This window comes from Pteronotus mesoamericanus, unplaced genomic scaffold (assembly GCF_021234165.1).
Source record: "Pteronotus mesoamericanus isolate MK-2021 breed Mesoamerican mustached bat unplaced genomic scaffold, CSHL_Meso_final contig_303, whole genome shotgun sequence".
Classification (NCBI taxonomy): domain Eukaryota; kingdom Metazoa; phylum Chordata; class Mammalia; order Chiroptera; family Mormoopidae; genus Pteronotus; species Pteronotus mesoamericanus.
In genome coordinates this window covers 363,985-376,498 of record NW_026555130.1, presented here as the reverse complement: position 1 = coordinate 376,498, position 12,514 = coordinate 363,985, and the positions used below count along the sequence as shown (strand labels likewise).

Sequence of the window (12,514 nt, the reverse complement as noted above, 5' to 3'; positions counted from 1 at the left end):
CAGTATTGGACTTCATAGGTATAGAGTAGAATAGCGTTCAGGAGATTATCTGCCTGAGAGATACTGGTGACAACAAAATGATAGCAAATTTGTGAATCACAGTTAAATTTGGAAACATTTTTTAATTTAACATAATGAACTTTTGTTTCACATGTTAAAATTATGACAACAGTCATGTGCTGCATAATGATGGTTCCATCAACAAAGAACCACACACACAACTGTGGTGTGCCCTCTAACTGGGGTGGGCAGCGGGCTGCGCCGTCCAGTGGGTGAGCGTGCCCTGCTGTTGCTCACAGATGAGATCGCCTAATGAAGCGTCTCTCAGAATGCAGCCCGGTCATAAGGGAATTGTCGTGTCCGCGTCCCCCGGATACTGTGTTAGTAAGACTCTTTTGGTCTGTTGTAGTGTAAATGAAGATTGCTTGGTTCCCATATGCTGTGGACTGTATGAGCTCTTAAGTGGCATTCTCCTCGTGCTGCCTGATGTTATGCTTGAAGATGTGATGGGCAAGCTGATTCAAGCAGACGTGCTGTTGGTCCTCGTGAACCACCCGTCACCTGCTATACAGCAAGGAGTTATTAAAGTAAGGGCAAGGACTGGATGTGGTTTCAATTCGGAAAATAAATAAATGCGTGACTTATGCTTTGAAATTATATATGTTAAAGTAAACCTAAAGATTTATTTTATACTTGGGAATAATCAACTGTTGCATTTGTGACTTCTTATCCATATTTTCCTATGTATTATCATCTAATTTTAAGCCCTTCTTCATTTATTGATTCACGTAATTATATATATGTTTTAAGTCTACCAATTATGAGGAAAACAGAGCTCATTAGAATCTCTCCTGCAGTGTAGTCTCAGAGTATAGGTATTCACTTCAGGTTTCAGCTCAGGGGCCTTTCCTGATCACCTTCTGAAATAGCTGCCCTCACGCCCTATGCTTGCTTACTCTAGCATGGATCCTAGTTATGCCTTGTAATTACCTTTTTTGTTTATTTGTGAGCTTGTTTTTTTCATCTCCCACACTGAAACAGAAACCCCATGAGGGTAGGCATCTTGTGTTTGGTATATGGTAGGTATTAAGTAAATATAGATAAATACATAGATGTAGGATATTGTTTAATCACTTGCAGTTCAACCCAGTATTTATTGAGCTTCCATTTCATGTGCAAAACACTGGGCTAGCTGCTATGTGAGATATAAAGGGGAATAATATAAGCCCGTACATTCAAGGAGTTTATAGTCTAGTGAGGAAGAGAGACACATATCAACTAAGTAAAATGTAAGGACTTCTGTGATGAGTGCTTCAGTGGCAGTATTAATAAGGAAGAGGGGGAGCACAGGAAAAGCAATTAATTCTGATGGGGGAACCAGAGTTGGTTTCGTGCAAAATGTGTATTTGGTATTAGAAAGCATTTTAAGTGGGGCAGTAAATAAATGTGTGTTTTGGGAAGAGCCTGTCAGCACTGTGAAGGAGCCCTCGCAGGAGGACAGGAGGCGGTCTCCCCGAGCAGGCCGGACAGCAGTCCGGGGAGCAAGGACGAGTTTCCCATCCGGGGAAGTGGGGCTTCCGGGGACGCGCAGATTGGAGAGCATTGTCTGGAGCTGAGCAGCGGGGCTTTCATAATTACACGCAGAGGGTCGGGGCAGGAAAAGGTTAGCCCTGAAGCCTGGGAGGATGGTGCTACTGTGGTCTAAGAACAGAACCATGCAAGACATGAGTTCGGAAAGCAGAAGAATTAATTTGGTTTTATATGTATTGGTGTTTAAGATGCTAGGAAAGGGTGGAAATGTGGGCCTGTGCTTATGATAAATAATCTGTGAAGAAGTCCAGAAACAGAGGTCTAGGCACACACACATGCACATGTGCATGTGCATGTGCACTTGCAGATAGCACAGAGCAGTGTTGACTAATTTTTTTTCCTTCAGAATTAGGCACAAATATTCTACATATACTTAACTAAGGCTGTTAGTCCTCTAGGGGTTCATGTTTGGCTTAAAAAGCTAGTTTTCCCATCACAAATATATTCAGATATATATATTCAAATATATTCAGATATATATATATATATTCAGACAAATATATTCAGAAGGTAGAGTCATTTTTAGCATTCTGTAGTAGTCAGAGAGAAAGTTTATTTTGTTTTGCTATAGAGGTGGCATTTTTTTTTAGCTTTCTATGTCTACGCACATGAAATTAAACAATAACTAACAAGTATATTAACTGATTTGTATACATTATATAAAATTTTAATATGTTATCTAAATTGTCTTACTTTTTTCCACAGCTATTAGATGCATATTTTAATAGAGCATCTAAGGAGCAAAAAGATAAATTTCTGAAGAATCGTGGCTTTTCCTTGCTAGCCAATCAGTTGTATCTTCATCGGGGAACTCGGGAGCTATTAGAGTGCTTCATAGAAATGCTCTTTGGTCGACATATTGGCCTTGATGAAGAGTAAGTGCATTCTTTCCTCCACCATAACTTGAAGATCTTTTGTCTTAAATGTAAAACTTAAGAAACTGGCTCTTAACAAAATTATTTGGTCACTTTTAGAAAAAATCTGTTAAAAGTCATTTTCCAGGTGAATCAACTTATGATTTTCCGTATGATATTCTTTCTGATATTTTTCCCGTTGTATTTCATTCATTAGCTAGAGACTAGAAACATAAATGTTGCATCAGATGAAAGTGAGAGTTAAGATTAGATATCCAGCATCCACAGGAGAAGGTTATTGAACAGAGGTGGCTCGTGTGCTAGCAGCAGATGATATGAGTAATCCATGGAGAAGCCCCCTGCCTCTTGGAGCCCTCAGGTTGTCTGAGGAAGAGCTGTTCCGTACTTGGAAACCCTGGCGCACTGGTTCCTGAGCTCTGACCCTGGCATAATGCGGAAGGGTTAGCAAACATGCACAAAAATAAAAGAATGTTTTCTCCTGGACCAGAAGTTTGACAGGAAAGATAAACTATTATTTCTGTCTGTGATAGAAATGAGTGACTCATTATTATCATTATTATTAATTGTCTCTTTTTATTAAGTAGACCGATTTAGACCTTGAGAAATTTAGCTGTTGTGGTCATGACAGCAGGACTTTTCATTTGCATACAGCTTTTGGCTCTTTCAAAGTGATTCTGCATTATCTCATTTCATTCCCACAACATCTTTGGGAAAGAGTAGGGCAGATATCACCACTCATATTTGACAGGTAAGGAAAATGAGGTGCAAAATGCTTGAAGAGTCTTCCTCCGTGACAGGCAATAGTATTGGGACAAGAGCTCAAGACTCTTTTCTAGACCTCTCTTTACTAACTCAGTTTGTCAAATTCTATGGAGAATAATAATTTATTATTATTATTATTATTATTTTCCAGTGCACTTGTTACATAGACCCCCAAAGCAGGGGTTCTTTGGACAGCTAAGTGGCTAATGGATGAATTAAAGTGAGTCGTATAAAACCATGAAATTGTTTATATGTTTCATTTGTGTGTTTGTGCTTGTACTTTGGGACATACTTTTAACAATACCTTTTATCTTCAGAGGGGGTCTGTGATCTTAAAAAAGGTTAACAATCCTTGTTCCTCAAATTTATTTTTTAAAGCTTCAAAATCAAGTTAAAATGGGCAATATTACAATCATTTTTTTCTTACTTTGTTGTTAAGTCTTTCTAATGTGCTCTTATCTGTGTATTATATATTATAGATTTGATCTGGAAGATGTGAAGAACATGGAACTTTTTCAGAAGTGGGCTGTCATTCCTGTTCTGGGACTAATAGAGACCTCTCTATATGACAACACACTCTTGCACACTGCTCTCCTGTTTCTTCTCCAGATATTAAATTCTTGTTCTAAGGTAGCAGATATGTTGCTGGATAATGGTCTTCTCTACGTGTTATGTAATACAGTAGCAGCCCTGAATGGATTAGAAAAGAAGTAAGTTTTAAATCGTTATTTAAAACTACATCTGATAAATACTTTGGATAGGGAACTTTCCTACAAAACTGATTAAGTTAGATGAAATTTGGAGGGGACATATTTTCCATCATTTTCAACACAGTTAGGTTAAAAGAAGATATTTAGCCCTGGTTGGTGTGTCTAAGTAGGCTGGTCACTGTCCTGCAAACCTAAAGGTCATGATTTCAATTCTGTCATGACGCATGCCTAGGTCACGGCACCTGCAAAAGCAACAAATCGATGTTTCTCTCTTACATCCATGTTTCTCTTCTTATCTTTCTCCTTCCCTTCCCCTAAATAAAAAAAAATATAAGAAGGTATTTATATGACCTACTTTTAGGTATCTGGAACCTGAAGACATGTTGAATAAATTTAACTATCTTCAAATGCAGGGTGGGACACACGTAGGTTTACAGTTGTTCATATGGAAAATAACACAATAATTAATAAATAGTGTAATAACATAATAAACTCTGTGTTTTGCATACTCACAACTATAAACCTACCTTTGCCCCACCCTATATGTTTACAAAGGTTCCAGGTGTATCTTATAAAAATTATTATGCCATCAGCAATAGGAAATTAAGGATTAGAGAGGTATATAGTCACTTGAAGATCACATAGCTAGTAAAAAGAAGAGAACATGAGACTGTATGTGTCTCACTATAAAAGCCTGTGCTTTGAACTCATATGCTAGTCTCCTTTTATGTCTTCTACCATAAATTAATTTCCAATTGCCAAAGTATATTGGCAAGTGGCTGCCTACCAAATTGATTAATGGCTTTAAGAAATATGTAGGAGATTATATTTTTATTTGAGCTTTGTTCCTTTGGTGTTTGCATATATGATGTACAGTATAATATTTTTATTAGCATAGCATTAAAATATAAATCTCCAGAAGCACCATCTTATTGCATGTTCAAACATTAAACACTATCTCCATTTGTGCAGAGAAGGCAGAGAATATCCTGGTGAGTTTCTAGGCTAGAGATTTTCAACCAGTATGCCAGAGACATTTTTAAAACATGCAATACCTGATTGTTTAGTCAGGGTCCCTGACTTCATTTTCCTTAGGTTGTCAAATTAAAAAATAACAACCAAGACATGTCATAATTGAAATGCCAAAGATTAAACACAGAGAGAGAATCTTAAAAGCAGCAAGAGAAAAGCAGTTAGTTACCTACAGGGGAGTTCCCATAGGACTGTCAGCTGATTTCTCAAAAGAAGCTTTGCAGGCTAGATGAGATTGGTAAGCAATATTCAAAGTGGTGAAAAGTAAGGACTTATAACCAAGATTACTCTACCCAGCAAAGCTATCGTATAGAATTGAAGGACATATAAAAAGTTTCTCAGACAAGAAAAAGCTAATTAAGTTCATCACCGCCAAACCAGTATTATATGAAATGTTAAAAGGTATTCTTTAAGAAGAAAATCAAAAATATGAACAATAGAATGTCAATAAATACATATCTATCAACAATTGAATCTAAAATTCTCGGGTATGGATAAAAAAATAAAATAAAACCTTGTTCTGTTCTGATTTCTGAATTAACAGAACAGAAACAGAATCATAGATACAGAGAATGTTTTGATGGTTTCCAGATGAGAGGGGGGTTAAGGAGATGGGCAAGAAAGGTGAAGGGATTAAGAAGTGCATATTGGTAGTTATAGAATAGTCATGGGGATATAAAAGCACAGCATAAGGAATAGAGAACATGTATGCATGACCCTTGGACATGGACAACAGTGAGGATTCCCTGAGGGAGTGGGGGGAGCTGGGTGGAGGGGTGCAAAGGGGGAGATTGGGACAACTGTAATAGTATAAACAATAAAGTATAATTTAAAAAATGACAACAGCCAACACAACAATAGCCGTCCAGTATGAATGAATCAAAATTATACCCATTTTTTTGGGATCATCAAAAAACATATTTTTTGGTGTGCTGTAGAATTTTAGTAATTAGTTTATGTGTGCCATGAGACAGCAAAGTTTGAAAATCACTGCTTTAGACCAAGGAGGCTCTGAGTACAAGAGACACTCCTCATACTCAGCTCAATTCAGTGTTTATTGGGCACCTGGTCTGTTTAGGATCTGTGTGCTAGGCATATGAGAAATACAAAGTATTATAGTTCCTCAGAACACTTAATCGTGAGTACAATACAAAGCATGAAATTGGTAGAATTCAGAAAGAGTACATGTAAGCTTCTCCTAAGAGTAGTTTGTTGTTGTTATTTTTAAAACATAAGTTATACTTGCTGGATGTCCTTAATAAGCTACTTTATTAATTGGCACAAAACAGCAGCCAATATCTAACTTTTGTTTGATTTGGAAAAGTAAATGGATATAAGTATTTATGCTTAATACCACACATTAAGGTAGGTTATCAAGGTTAAAAATTGAGGGGCAGAAGTAACTAATTCATCTATATTAGGTATTTATGAGTGAGTAATATGTGTTCAAATCTATTATCTCTTCAAATCCTTAAAATAACTATAATTTAAGTGAGATTCAGAGGGGTTAACTAATACATTCAAATTTATCTTTTCTGAGAAATCTTTGCAGAGTGTTCATATTCATACCTACAAAATCTCCATCTTTAGTGTAGGGTAGGAACCTACCTATATATTTCCATAATAGCTTGTGTTAACCTCTGTTGTTACATTTACCGTGATTTACTGTTTATAGTTTTCTTTACTTATCTGGTTGTCTGCAGGACAATCACCTTTTTGATAAGAATCAAAGTGTGCCTTCCTACATCTTCTCCAGCATGCAATTCGTATTACCTGCCATAGAATAAGCATGAGTAAATATTGAATGAATGTATGCATTAATGACTGCTGGCAGAACAAGAATTTCAACCAGCTCTCTTTACCTTAAGTTCTTTTCCTTTTTAGCATGCCTTTGAATGAATACAGACTGCTTGCTTGTGATATACAGCAACTTTTCATAGCCGTTACAATCCATGCCTGCAGTTCCTCGGGCTCACAATATTTTAGAGTTATTGAAGACCTTATAGTATTGCTTGGATATCTTCAAAATAGCAAAAACGAGAGGACACAAAGTAAGATTTAATTTTGATAAAGTTCGGGGGGAATTGTATAGTAGCCAAAAAATGCTCTTTGAACCTCATCTCTTTCTTCTTGGAAACTTTCTACTAATTTGTGATGATATGTGTCAGCTTTAAAAAGAAGCCTTTTTAAGTGGTAAAAAAAGGTTTTTTAAAAAAGCAATGTCTCTATTTAATTAGTAGCAGGCAACATATTAAAAGGAGCTGCTGATTTTTCTTACCAAGTAGAATTAAAAGGCTTATTTTGAATAATAATGCCCTTTTGTTTTATTTACTAGCAAATATTAAACAGAAAAGTGTGAAAATTTTTGGTTAAACCTCTGCCTTATATATTAAAAAGCTTGTTCTTTAAAACAATTACATAAAATGAAATAAATTTGTGGGTTAGTATTTTACAGTGACCATTTGAAAATTTGCTTTAAAATTGCTTTAAAAGACAGCTAAAAAATGTTTACTACCATCAAGAACCCATGTTGATTTAAAATTTTGTATTTAGCTCTGGCCAGTGTGGCTCAGTTGGTAGGAGCGTCATCCTGTAACTAAAAGGTTGAGGGTCCGATTCCCAGTCAGGCCACACGCCTAGGTTGTGGGTTTGATCCCTAGCTTGGGCACAGTTCAAGCACAGTCTAGGTGCATATGGTCCCCAGTCCAGGCGCATGCAGGAGGCAATCAACCGATGCTTCTCTATCGCATCGATGTTCCTCTCTCTCCCTTCCTCTCTCTCTAAAAGCAATGAAAATGTCCTCAGGTGTGGATAAATAAATAAAATAAAAATTTTAATTTATGCTAATAAACCATTATTGACAGTTTAGATATTGTATGAATGTAACAATCAAAATTGACAACCACATAGCTTGAAAACATTCTAGTTCCTTTTGTTTTTAGATATGGCTGTTGCACTGCAGTTCAGAGTTCTCCAGGCTGCTATGGAATTTATAAGGACCACCGCAAACCATGACTCAGAAAACCTTACAAATTCATTCCAGTTACCTTCTGCTCCCCCTCATACAGTATCTCAAAAGCGGAAGAGCATTGCTGGTGAGTGATGGACTAACACTGTAATAATTGTGAGTTGTAGGTAGCTTGGCTTTCCTATATTCGGATGCCATTCACATTTTTTAAATACTATTAGCTTAAAAACGTAAGCTATAAGGTTTTAGAAAGTTTTCCTTCCAGAAGAAGCTACTCACTGCCTTCTTCTCAGTGCTCTTCCAATTTAATTACCTCTTGAGTACCTAGTATGTGCTAAGCACTGCGTTAAATGTTGAAGATACAATGATTTAAAGAACAGACACAGAATCAGCCCTTGCAGAGATTAAAAAATAGTAGGGAATTATAGGGAGTAGAAATGACAGGGTAACCAGTTTATCAGAAGGTGGGGAAGTGTCTAGGGAGGTGAGATTTAAACATGGCTGGAAAGGAGTTAGCCCGGGAGGGGGTCAGAGGACGTGTGTCTCTGGCAGAGCGGACGGCTCACAGGAAGGCACTGGGACAGGAGAAAGCAGGGCTTGCGCAGAAGTGAAGGGAAGCCCTTGGCCGGAGTGGAGCGCCGGGTAGTGATGCGGATGAGGCTGCCCCGCTGGCATGGGCTAGCGCATGTGTCGCAGTGGCTGTGCGCCAGAGTTCAGCCATCGTCCTAGTGGGGTGTTGGCAAAGGTGTAGAACAGGCGGCATGACATACTCAGATTTTCATTTGTTTGTAAAGGACCGCTACGGCTCCTGCGCGGCGGGGGATTAGGGGAGAGCGGGAGACGGGGTTGGGGGTCCAGGCAGGAGGCGATGGTGGCTCACAAGTGGTTAGAACGTGTGTGACATCAGGGCTTGCTGTAAATTAGTACAAAGCATCAAATAATAAGCATTAATATTGCTAAACTCCCTTATGTTTCCACAAAATTCGCTATGAATTTCACACACATAATCCAGAAAGATAGCATAAAACACCCCGTCCCCACACGTTGGATCTGTATGGTGCACACACACAAACACACGTGTGTTTGAATACTGGATATATATGTATACACACATATATCTCTAATCAGAGTACTTGGGAAATTATTTGAGGTTCAATCACCCTTGAATTTTTAAGGGCTTTTTAATACAGACTTTTCTTCTGCATGTGTTATACTCCTTCACTGTGTTCAGTTCTATGCCAGATTTTAAAAAGACATGTGGAAAAAGGCTCATCGGAAGAGAAAACTATTAAATGTACATTGTTTTGCAGTAGTATGTTTAGATTATGCTGGGGAAAAGCTTATATAAATAAAACTTCTAGACATCCACATTGCCCTCTACAACCTTCCTTAATTGAACACCCGAACAGTCTCTGGAGCTGGCTTCCCAGTTGTACCTCTTGTCCCAGCTAGAATTTCACTGACACCAAGTCTGGCAGTAATGCTCAGCTTTGTACATGCCAAATGATGGCTTTGGCAGTACCTTTCCTTTGCAGGAATCCATATGTAGTCAGCGACTGTTTAGGTGGAACCCACCCTCTGTGGACGTAGGGGTGTCCACACTTTCTACTACTTTCTTACTACTTTCTTTCCTGCTGCTACTGCTCACTCTCCCCCTTATCCCTAGGTCCCTGGAGGAGTGTCCCAGCACTCTGGGCCCCAGCCTACGCTTAGCCCTCTTGTTGCTTTCTGTTTTCTCTGTGATTTCTCTAACAAGCTCCCCTCTGTTTCTTCAGACATTAGCATTTTTATCACCTAGCTCCAAGTTTGCTATTTATTGTTTGTTTGTCATTTTAAAGTGGATAAAGAATGTTTAGTCCGTTCTCTACGACATTCTTTTTTTCTCCTGACTTTCCTAGCCAGTTCTCCTGGGCCTATATTTTTCTCTTTGTCAGTACAGTTGCAGTCAACCAGATGAGGCTTACAGACCCTACCAACTTCGAACTTGATAAAAGACTTTAAAAGACAAGATGTCCAGGCTCCTCATTTAACAGGTCGACTGAGCCCAAGAACAACAGGCTGCTGGAACAGCACCACCTACACTCTCCCCTCTGTGTCCTACTCCAGCCTCAATTCACACCTACACCAGCAGCATCACTCACACCTACTTTTCTTTTTGTGACCTATACCAGCTGTATCATTCATACCAGGTCTGTCAGATCTCTAAGACCTATCTCTTTAAATCTCTCTCTAGAAGTTTCTGATTTTAAATACAACCTTAACTAAAGTACATCTGAGTCCTGTCACAAAATACCACTTCTTATGTGTTAAGTTGTTGCTGTTTAGTTCCATGTTGTTTTACACATGCATTCAGGAAAGACTCTGTTCTGTTTGTTTGTTTACTGTTAGTGAATGTTATTGTCAAACATATTGGGTCTCCACCCTGTGGGTACGAAAGATTCAAACACTGCAGCCCCTCTCCTCTGGGCAGTGTGGTTCTGAGGCTTCTGAATCCGTTTGTCATGATATGAAAGTGACTGCGGGGTTTCGGATGCCCTTGTGTCCGTCGTGTAGATGATGCCCTGTTCCTGCGAAGGTCTCTCGTAAAACAAGCTTCCTCTTTAATGTGGGGGTGGCTTTTTTCTAAACAGACTCATTTAGCATTTACTGAGAACTGCTGAGACAAGTGACACCTCCAGCCCCACTGCCACTCCTGCCTCTCCAGCAGGACTTGTGAGGACAGCCAGCAGCTGCTGCTTCTGTTAGGGCCACACCGGGCTCTTTGACAATAAGCAGGTTGACTTGGAGTGGGAATCAGGATGTCCGTGGGCTGGGGCCAGAGTGCCTTGAGCAGTGCTGTCATCAGACCTCCACATTCAGGTCTTGTACTGGGAGGAGCCAGGTGCTGTGATACTGTCGGGCCAGCCTCGTTACAGTCTGTCTCACATGCACCTGTCTTCCGCTCACGGCCGGCAGTTCCCTACCACCCAGTGAACAGGGCACCAGTTGCTTGGCCTTTGTGGGTTTTTGGTAGAGAGATACACAAGAGAAAGTGTAATTTTGCCTCGGCAGTGTGATACTCTACCTCTGGTTGTACCTGGCTTCTGTTTCTAATAAATATATTATAGACATCTTTCCATATACTGTAAATATTGTTTATGTTGAACAAATGCATAATAATCTGTTATATCCACTTGCCATGATTGTCTTTCCTAACCTTTATTAAAAAACAAAGGTTGTTTTTTTCCTTTTTTGATTTTGCTATTATAAACAGGGTAGTAATGTAATGTACATTATTTTATATATACATATTTTTACTGCTTATCAGTTTGAAAAACTACATATCACCTTGATACATGAATGTGAAGGTAAGCATTGGGCATTATTTAAGGGGATACACATAAATTTAAACTGTCATAAATAAATATATATGTGTGTATATATAGTGTATGAATTTCCTTTATATTTCAACCATTAATAATATTACCAACTATTAACAGCTTTTGATTCCTTGTATAAGTGTTGTGTTTTATGGCCATTATTTTATTAATCTACAGAACAATTCTCTTTAGTCATTCTTCCGACCATCAACCATATTTATTGAGCATTCGCCATGTAACAGTTATTGTATCTGCTCTCATGGAACTTATATTTTCCTGGAGGAAATGATCATTAAATCTGTAAAGAAATATATTTAATATAGTGTCAGATAGTGACAAATGTCTACCCGTGGGTAAGGCTCTATTTTCCTTCCTACCCCATGCTTTATATATGAAGAAACTGAAACTTAGAAAAAGTTTGCTTAGGGCCACCGCAGCTCTGTGCAGCCTCACAGCATGAGTGCAGCCCTCCACTTTGCCGACGCACAGTCCTGCAGAGGACTTCACACCCCCTCGTTCAGTGTGTGGCCGTGCCCCGGGGCCAGGGGCGTCGGCTGCTCACGTAGGTGCAGGCTGTCCGAGGGGTCACATTAGGGAGAGTCTGCTTAAACTAAGGGCAGAGTCTGAAATACTATTCTTGAATATATCACAGAGACAAATTTTTTCTTTTTATTTGCTTTGGGGTTTTTTGTCTCAAAGGGGACTCTACCCACCAAAATGTATTAACTGATTAAAAATACTGATTACCTAAAATAGTGGACAATCTAAAATGCTATTAAAATATTTAAGTATCTTGCAGGATGAGTCATTAAAATATCATATTTTAGTCATATGTAAGTAATGTGTATAGAGAATGTTTATGGAAATTGATATATGTTTTCATAATCTAAAACAAAGGTTCAATTCCAATGAAGGGTTCCACTGCTCCTCACCTACCAAGACGCCATTTTCGTTCCTATGGTCAACTTCCGATGCACTTTTCCTTCAGTGCGTTCAATCAAGACTCATTCCCCCCATTTTCTCCTGGATCCACTCCCTGTGTGGTACCTCTCGGAGCAGGTGCAGTAATGGTCCTGAATGCCAGTTCTACCTGTTCAATCTGAGGAAACATTTCTCAGGAAATGCTTTTGTAGGATTAAATTTCAAGCGATGCATGTGCAGCAAATCATTTATTAGCAAGTCACCGGAATGATATTCACCTTTCTGATCTCCTCACCT

At 38.7% G+C, this 12,514-nt stretch overlaps 1 protein-coding gene across 1 annotated transcript in view; it reads left to right on the top strand.

The window, feature by feature from the left end:
• Nucleotides 1-12,514, top strand: part of LYST (lysosomal trafficking regulator) — a 131,282-nt gene that overhangs the window by 57,405 nt on the left and 61,363 nt on the right. The window contains exons 23-28 of the mRNA XM_054575499.1: nt 410-587; nt 2,296-2,465; nt 3,707-3,937; nt 6,854-7,020; nt 7,912-8,064; nt 12,194-12,355. Of these exons, the coding sequence (XP_054431474.1) occupies nt 410-587; nt 2,296-2,465; nt 3,707-3,937; nt 6,854-7,020; nt 7,912-8,064; nt 12,194-12,355 (1,061 nt within the window). The remainder of the gene's footprint in view (nt 1-409; nt 588-2,295; nt 2,466-3,706; nt 3,938-6,853; nt 7,021-7,911; nt 8,065-12,193; nt 12,356-12,514) is intronic.